General features: G+C 46.9%; 1 protein-coding gene across 1 annotated transcript; it reads right to left on the bottom strand.

Annotated features, from left to right (window-relative positions):
• Window positions 1-1872: 1872 nt before the first annotated feature.
• vps72b (vacuolar protein sorting 72 homolog b) lies at window positions 1873-8639 on the bottom strand. The gene is made up of 7 exons (XM_061254279.1): window positions 8481-8639; window positions 8028-8154; window positions 5705-5857; window positions 5248-5371; window positions 4391-4567; window positions 3546-3690; window positions 1873-3231 (listed from the first exon to the last, which is right to left on the bottom strand). Exons 2-7 carry the CDS (start codon window positions 8142-8144, stop codon window positions 2802-2804), a joined length of 1146 nt encoding a protein of 381 aa, XP_061110263.1. The 5' UTR covers window positions 8145-8154; window positions 8481-8639; the 3' UTR covers window positions 1873-2801.
• Window positions 8640-9318: the final 679 nt, after the last annotated feature.

Below are 9318 nucleotides of genomic sequence, written 5' to 3'. Positions count from 1 at the left end.
AAAAAATAAAAAATAAGACAAACAAATTGAGCCAGTTATGCATGTCACGCCTACGAAGCAGAGCAATATTACAATTAACAAAATCACATTTAATCATTCACGGTGAAATGCCCGATGTTAATTGAACTCTTACGGAGCACATGTGGTCCTATCACAGGTCATTTTACTGCGCACATAAAACCAGTGCCTTTATGAAGTGAGCACGCTCGGTCAAAAGGTCTATAAACGAGGACATGTTGAGCCTCGGTGATAAAGCCATAATGCGCTGAAAGTGACCTTCAGCGCGTCGGAGAGGGAGTTAATGAGAACGCCCTCATCCCCACGCAGAGTCAGCTGTCCGTTCAGCACGCACGTTTGGAGAATGTCACGGGAGAGGGGCCGTCGCGTGTCAAAGCCAGGTCGGCCGGAAACGACCAATCAGAGCGCTCCCAGTCGAGCGAGGCCTCAGCCAATGACGTCACAGAGAAATGACTCAGAGGTGCACCGGAGATTAAAATAGAGACATCGATCGGAACATTGTGAAGAGCTCACGGCCTGACAGTTAATTATCAATCAATCCAATCTCTCTGAACGTCAAGGACAACATCCACGCCCTCTCAGAACAGACCACACTCGCAAACAACAGGAAGCTGTTACCTCCTCAGTACAGACAACAGGAAGCCGTGACACAAAACCCAAAACCCTCCCAAATTTGGAACATGGACTGAAGTAAAAAGAGCTGTCCCAGGTTTTACTACTGATTATCCAACTCAGTAATCCTGTTTTGTGGGTTTTACCCAATGCAGTTATCCAGCTAACTCAGTAATCCTTCTCTGTGGGTTTTACTCATTGCAATTCTCCAGCTAACTCAGTAATCCTGCTTTGTGGGTTTTACTCAGTGCAGTTATCCAGCTAACTCAGTAATCCTGCTTTGTGGGTTTTACTCAGTGCAGTTATCCAGCTAACTCAGTAATCCTGCTTTGTGGGTTTTACTCAGTGCAGTTATCCAGCTCAGTAATCCTGCTTTGTGGGTTTTACTCAGTGCAGTTATCCAGCTAACTCAGTAATCCTGCTTTGTGGGTTTTACTCAGTGCAGTTATCCAGCTAACTCAGTAATCCTGCTTTGTGGGTTTTACTCAGTGCAGTTATCCAGCAAACTCAGTAATCCTGCTTTGTGGGTTTTACTCAGCGCAGTTATCCAGCTAACTCAGTAACCCTGCTTTGTGGGTTTTGCTCAGTGCAGTTATCCAGCTAACTCAGTAATCCTTCTCTGTGGGTTTTACTCATTGCAATTCTCCAGCTAACTCAGTAATCCTGCTTTGTGGGTTTTACTCAGTGCAGTTATCCAGCTAACTCAGTAATCCTGCTTTGTGGGTTTTACTCAGTGCAGTTATCCAGCTAACTCAGTAATCCTGCTTTGTGGGTTTTACTCAGTGCAGTTATCCAGCTAACTCAGTAATCCTGCTTTGTGGGTTTTACTCAGTGCAGTTATCCAGCTAACTCAGTAATCCTGCTTTGTGGGTTTTACTCAGTGCAGTTATCCAGCGAACTCAGTAATCCTGCTTTGTGGGTTTTACTCAGCGCAGTTATCCAGCTAACTCAGTAACCCTGCTTTGTGGGTTTTGCTCAGTGCAGTTATCCAGCTAACTCAGTAATCCTGTGACACAGACCCCAGGAGTTTACCAGGAACAGAAAACATACCCCAGGGGTCCCAGGACTGAATATGGCTAGCGGTGGGCTGCAGGACTGTCGTTCCCACACAGCATCTGACTGCACTTGGCTTCTGCCCCTGAATCGCCATGGCGAGGATGCCTATGACATCACTCCAGAAGCCAGACTTCAGGGTGTGAAGATGACGCGTGAGATGTTCAGTTTCACAAAACGGAGGCTCAGTTTCCATGTAAAAGGCTTTTATTTCTTCATTCGTTCGTTCGTTTTTCTGCGCCGGAGGGGAGACGCGCTTCTGACAGAGCTCAACAGACATCATTATCCTCTTATACAGTGCAGCTGCCAATTAACTCTGATTAGAGTTGCGTATTTAACCAGCAAACAGGGCGGGTAAAACTGTCAACACATTACAACCTAAAAAATATGTTTTTATAAACACAGCATGAAACATAACCTAGAATAAAAATCAATAAACTGAACTGCAATTTTCCCCACAGATGCTTTCACAGAACAGGCTCCTCAAAGTATGTGATTCTGCCCCTCCCATAGGGGGCGCTGTAGGTCACTGCCACAGACGACTCATCGGAGCAGAACACCGAATCCAGTTGTTACTGGACGGCCACTCCAGAAAGGACAGAAGTCCCACCCAAGTCCTCCTGATATCCTGACCTCCAGTTTGGTCAACACCTCAAACCTCAAGCTAGTTTCACCAGTCACATCTAGTGGTGAATTAATTCAACTGCTGAAAATTAAAAGAGCAATAAATATTATCGCAGAAAACAAGAAATGTGAAAATAAGATTGCCCAAACGATCCGATTTAACGTTTTGTCCGTCCGTCCGCCCGTCTCAAAGCCAGGATGGGACTTTCATCCTTTCTACGGGGGCCTTCTACTGGTGGCCATCAAATCCAGGGACAAAACAGAGAAATGGCAGCCTGGTACCCACACTCTCACAAACAAGCACAGAGGAGACAGGAAGTACAGACAGGAAGTCAGAAGTGATCCTGTTTTTTCTTTTTTTTCTTTTTTTTTAACAATGATCAAAAGGAATTTGAAAGCAGAGAAAGGAGTCAGAGTGATGACTGGCTGGAGGAAGGTGGGGGGGGGAGTTTCGAGGGGTCCCGGGGGCGGGCGTGTGTCCACCCCCGCCCCCGCTAAGTGGCCGACATGCTCTGCTTGATGACGATCTTCTGCCGGCCCGCCCTGGAGCCGCCATCGCCGGAGAAGCTTCCGGAAGCGTTGGGCAGCCCGTGGGCCGCCACGTACTTCTTGTAGGCCTCGCGGATGATCTTGAAGGCGCGCGTGTTGGCGTAGGGGATGTCGGTGACCGGGTCGCGGTACAGCGCGGGCTTGTGGGTCACCGGGCACACCTCCTGGACGGGCGGCCGGGGCGGGACCACGTCGGGGAACACCAGGTCGAAGGCGTCGTCGCTGCTGAACGTGACGTAGGTGCGTGAGCACAGACCCCCCGGGGCCGGCGGGGAGGAGGACGAGGAGGAGGAGGAGGAGGAGGAGGGGGCAGGACCTGCTTCTGAGGAAGAGGGCAGGGCGGTGGGCAGGGCCTGCGGAGTGTCCTGGTCCAACCTGGAAGGGTGTGGGGGGGGGGGAATATTATATATGCACATATCAAAGACTCCAACTGCATGACTGTGTGTGACAACTGTGTGTGCGTGGTGTGTGTGTGTGCGTAAGTGTGTGTGCGGCGAGTATGTGTGTGCGTGGGCGCATACAGCACAGTAACGTGAGACCATGGGTGTTTACACAAAAGCAAATGAAAACGGACCAAAGACCAGCCCGTGGGGCACTCCCTGGAAAAAGTTTGTGAAGGAGCTGTTTGGTGTGACTGGCAGGGCATGGGGTGGTGGTGGGGTGCAGGGTTTCGGGGAAGCGTGCCGTACCCCTCCACGTCCACGGTCTCCTCCTTGAGGTGGGAGTCGCTCACTATGGGCATGAGGACGGAGTGGTAGCGGATGGTGGGGCCGTCGAACCGCCTCTTCTTATCCACGTGCTTCTTCTTATCCGCCTCCAGGCGCTCGTAGTTCTCTGCGGTCAAACAGGAGACAGACAGACCGTAACGCAACCGTGACACAAACTCTCAGACCCCAGGGCAGCAAGAAAGGGCCTCGTAGCTCTGATCAACAAGACAGACGGACTGCTATACCCACTCACCCTGCGAGCACAGGTCGGGTTAAGGGCTAGCACGTTAGCCATACTCACCCAGCGAACACAGGCTGGGTTTAGGGTTAGCACGTTAGCCGTACTCACCCAGCGAACACAGGCTGGGTTTAGGGTTAGCACGTAAGCCGTACTCACCCAGCAAACACAGGTTGGGTTTAGGGTTAGCACGTTAGCCATACTCACCCAGCGAACACAGGCTGGGTTTGGGGTTAGCTCGTTAGCCGTTCTCACCCAGCAAACACAGGCTGGGTTTAGGGTTAGCACGTAAGCCGTACTCACCCAGCAAACACAGGTTGGGTTTAGGGTTAGCACGTTAGCCGTTCTCACCCAGCGCGCACAGGTTGGGTTATAGTTAGCACGTTAGCCGTACTCACCCAGCGAACACAGGCTGGGTTTAGGATTAGCACGTTAGCCGTACTCACCGAGCAAGCGTAGGCTGGGTTTAGGGTTAGCACGTTAGCTGTACTCACCCAGCGAGCGCAGGCTGGGTTTAGGGTTAGCACGTTAGCCGTACTCACCCAGCGCACCCAGGTTGGGTTATAGTTAGCACGTTAGCCGTACTCACCCAGCGAGCGCAGGTTGATCTCGGCGGTGATCTTGGCCTCGGCCAGCACCTCGTCCTGCGTGAGCGGCCGGTCGTGGTGCGCCCCCTTCCTGCGGCGCGGGGCCACCTGCCTCTCCTGCAGGCGCAGGTACGTCATGCGCGTGTGCTCCGTGGTGGACTGCCGCACGGACTTACGACCTGCAGGGGGCGCCAGACACCGTTACATTACTGCCCTCATCCACAGCGACGCACAACAGACGTGTATAACCGCGACACCGCCTTGCACAGAAAAGGTCAAACTAAGAAGAACAGGCATGAGAAGAACAGGTCACTCCCGAGATGTGCTATTAAAAGAGCTCCACCTTTGATGTGGGTGGCCTGTAGCGTAGTGGTTAAGGTAAATGACTGGGAAACACAAGGTCGGTGGTTCGAATCCCAGTGTAGCCACAATAAGATCCGCACAGCCGTTGGGCCCTTGAGCAAGGCCCTTAACCCTGCATTGATCCAGGGGAGGATTGTCTCCTGCTTAGCCTAATCAACTGTACGTCGCTCTGGATAAGAGCGTCTGCCAAATGCCAATAATGTAATGTAATGTAATGTAATGTAATGATGTGGTGTCTGATTGCCCTGCTCTCAACGACAGCACTGAATAAAACATAAGGGGGGCAGTTTCAGAGACACCGTCGCGCTCGACTAAATTCAATTTCGAACGGAGACTCTCCATACGAAGGTGAATGTAGTCCAGGACGAGGCTTAATCTGCGTCTGTGAAACTGGCCCGTAAGAGTATCATTTAAAAAGCCTACACACGGACCCCTGCAGATGGATAAACTGTGGTGTGTATTCAGGGAGGCCCAGGTGGGCCGGGCCAGGCCGTACCCTCTCCCAGGTCATCCTGCAGCTCCAGGGGCAGGTGTTTGTCGGCCTTGGTCCGTTCGGCCTTGCGGGGCGGTTCTGACGGCTTCTTGGGTTTGGGCTTGGGCTTCACCACCTTTATGGGCTCCTGGGACCGACACAGAACCCGCCAGCGTCAGAGTGAGCATGCTCAGAGCAAGCAACCAGAACTCGCCAACGTCAGACTGAGCATGCTCAGAACCAGCAACCAGAACTCACCAACGTCAGACTGAGCATGCTCAGAACAAGCAACCAGAACTCACAAACGTCAGACTGAGCATGCTCAGAACCACCAAATCTAACTCGTCATTAGCCAATGTAGCAGAAACGGTTGACTGACGAGCACGAGCGGTGGCTTTGGAGGCAGAGACTATGGCGCAGACTGCAGCCCTCCGCAGTCTACACGATGAGGGCTATACACAGCGGCTCGCAGCGGTTTTACCTTGTAGGCCTTGGTGACGACTCTCCGCTTCTTGCGAGGCACGTCATCCTCCTGTTCGCTGTCCGGCTCGTCTCCCTCGTCGATGTCGAAGTCGCTGTCCACCTCGTCTTCCGTGTCCGACTGATCGCCTTTATACTCGTCATCGCCCGATTCCTGATCGCGGCAGAAAAACGAATCTACTTAATCTGTCGTCAACTTCTACTTTCCATGTAAATACACCAGATGTGGGCAACGCCGTGAATGAGGAAAAGTTGTGTTCCAGCCTAGTGTTACTTCTCCCCACTGTGGGAGAAGTATGGACACTGAGTTCATTTACTACTCAGCACTTTAGTGTGTGAGATTTATCATCTTATTATCACACTCATAGAACTAATACGGAAGACAGTGAGGATGCTTTGTGCACATGCCCAAGTACACCCTTGCATCTACTGTCTGTACAGTTACCCACAGCAAGTAAAAGGAGGAAAACTCGTGGTAAAGTGGTAGCTAAGCTTGTATACCTGTCAGTCTTTCAATTAGTAAGATACGATTGGCGGTTGCCTGCTATTTGAGATGTCCTGCTACATCTTTACCGTTCGTCATTATTTATGTTTATGTTTATGTTTATTTAGCACAAATTTTAGTACAAATCTGTGCAAGGTGGGAGCGAAGCCCTAACAGGCTTGTACAGAGCTCCACACCTAACCAACACTTACTACTTACTAAGATGATATAAGAAAGAAGAAACCGACAACATAGAGTGATGATTAAACATAAGATGATATAAGGAAGAAGAAACAGACAACAAAGACTGATGATTAAACATAAAATGAAATAAGAAAGAAGAAACAGACAACATAGGATGATGATTAAACATAAAATGATATAAGAAAGAAAAAACAGACAACATAGGATGATGATTGAATATAGGATGATACGAAAACGAAGAAACAGACATAGGATGATGATTGAACATAGGATGATATGAGAAAAAAAAAGACAACATAGGATGATGACTAAACATGGGATGATACAAGAAGAAGAGAAACAAATAACTGAGATGAATATTTAGTAGCAGATTAGGTAGACATTAGATATTTTTTCAAATGTTTTTTAAAGACAGTATGTGAGGACATAGATCTCAGTTGAGGGCTTAGTTCACTCCACAGCTTTGGGCCTCTAACGGAAAGATTATACTGGTGTCTTGATGTTTGTGAGCGCGATAGGAGTAGATTATTGTTGCTGTGTCTCGTTTGATGTGAATGGACATTGGAGGTGGCAGTAAATAGATTCTGAAGGGTGTCTGGAAGTTCATGTTTTCTATACATGAATTTGTGGATGAATATGCATATCTGGTATGTGTTCACTTTTTCAATCGGCAATATGTTATATTTTTTAAAAAGGGGGGCGGATGGTGCATATCTATTTGAGTGGGAGATAAACCTTAAGTATTTCTTCTGTACTGTACGTAGTTTATTAAGATATGTAGGATAGGTCGCTGCCCAGATAATGTTACAGTAATTGATGAAAGGGAACAGGAAGCTATAATACAGAGTAAGATGAGCTGAAGAGTGAACTAAGGGACAAACTTTCCTCAATATGCCCAGCATCCTTGAAGATCTTTTGGTGACTAGGTCAATGTGATTAGACCACTTGAGATCACTATCAATAATGATGCCTAAGAATTTAGTTTGCTGGACTAGATGGATTTCAGCATTATTTATGAGAATTTTGGCTAGTTCTTTTGGGTAGTGTTTGTTTATGTTACAAAAGATCATGAAGTTGCACTTCTTCACATTGAGGGTTAGTTTGTTTCGTTGGAACCATTGCGCTAAAATAGATAGTTCATTATTAACAATTCTGATCAGGGAGTGAAAATCATCGTGGGAAGCTATGAGATTTGTGTCATCCGCAAACAGAACTGGAAGGAGATTTGTACATGACATGGCCATATCGTTTATATAGATTAAAAATAATAAAGGACCCAGGACTGAGCCCTGGGGGACACCAAATGCGATCTTAGATTTCTTTGAGGAAACACCATTTAGATGGACATATTGCTCTCTATTGACAAGGTAACTGGTTAACAGTTTAAGGGCAGTATCCTTCACTCCATATCTTTTGAGTTTGGCAAGCAGTATAGCATGGCATACCGTGTCAAAGGCTTTGCTTAGATCCAGGAAGACACCAAGGGCAAATTTTTTGTTATCAAGAGCTGATGAGATATAATTAACGAGCTGTATTATGGCATACTCGGTAGAGTATTTTTTACGAAATCCTAATTATTCAACTCCACAAGCAAGTCACACGTATTTTAAGGATTTTTCAAAACGTTTGCACGTACATCATTGAATCCACCGTAGGTCGTCTTGTAAAAGTCATCTTCTTCTTCGGCGTCCAGCAACTTGGACATGCGGTTCCCCGCCGTCTTACGCGGCGCTCTACTGAAGGCTAGACTCATTCTGACCGGTCTAGTTATGCACGAAGCGAGAAGAAACAAATGTGATAATTTAAATACGTAAGTTAAATGTCAGACAGCCAATATATACCACATTATATTTATGAAAAACTAACATTGCCAAGATTGTAACGTAGTACTGTATACGTCACTGATGTAATTTAACTAGCTAACTACGTTAGCTAATGTTACAACAACAAAGCATGATTCTGGCTAGCTAGCTCGAAATCTAATCAGATAACGCACAACAGCCGGCACAGCGTCGGCAAGCAACACACTTATTTTGTAAAACAAATATTTGTCTTGCCAAAAGGCCATGAAATGAAGAACAAGCCTTACTCAGAATTAACAAAAGAAACAGAAAATCTTCAAGCTACTTATTGTTCATTTCTTCACTTGCGGCGCGGCCATTCTTCCTCTTCTTCGTTCTGTTTTCTAAGGTTAGTTAGTAAGTTAAATGTGCATATCGCCATCTACCGTGCTGGAGTGAAAACCGTAAGATATCAACATTACGCCATATTAGCCCCCAGTTGGCGATACTTCAATTAACTGGTAATGTGTCGTTTTCGACATAGAATGTAATATTATGCAGACTAGTTTAGAAGTACTGAAATATTATTTGTCCAACTATGTTGTTTGTCGTCGGAGGAGATAATAGATAAACTTACTTAAATGTTCAGTGTCTGATCTAATGACATTCTTATCTACTTTTTCCAGGAGATGGCAGTAGTACTCCACATTTCACACAGTCGCACCTGAAACTCTGTGGTTAAGATTTGCCAGTCATCCTATAGAAGCACTTTCAAAACCACCGTGACCTATTACTTGAAACGAAAACCCACACGTCATGCTGCATCTTTGTGAGTTCCGGTTTATAATAACCTATTATAACACATGTGCAATAATATATAACAAACTAAATGACTAAATGTCACCAAATATGCCTGTATTCACAATATGCTGTAAATGGCCAAACTTTCTTATACATTTGAGAGTTAAAGCTGCAATCAATCTGGAGTCACCAGTGAAAGACTCTTTTCACCTCCAATCGTCGCAAACTCTCGCTTGCCCTGTGAAACTGTGCCACTGGCTCACAGACGTGCACATCAGAACCTAAAACCTAGGTCATCCAGAGGTTATCGAAATTGAGGGAAAAAAAAAAAAACAGCATTTGGAT

Source organism: Conger conger, chromosome 9, assembly GCF_963514075.1.
Source record: "Conger conger chromosome 9, fConCon1.1, whole genome shotgun sequence".
NCBI classification, from domain to species: Eukaryota; Metazoa; Chordata; class Actinopteri; order Anguilliformes; family Congridae; genus Conger; species Conger conger.
Note: the sequence above shows the minus strand (reverse complement) of the source record. Positions and strands in the feature narration are given on the sequence as shown.

Coding starts and splice junctions, on each gene's coding strand:
- vps72b (XM_061254279.1), bottom strand. CDS start 8,144: ATGAGTCTAGCCTTCAGTAGAGCGCCGCGTAAGACGGCGGGGAACCGC. Junction 4,568..5,247: donor GCAGGATGACCTGGGAGAGG/GTACGGCCTGGC, acceptor CGCCCCCTGCAG/GTCGTAAGTCCGTGCGGCAG. Junction 3,691..4,390: donor GATCAACCTGCGCTCGCTGG/GTGAGTACGGCT, acceptor GTTTGACCGCAG/AGAACTACGAGCGCCTGGAG.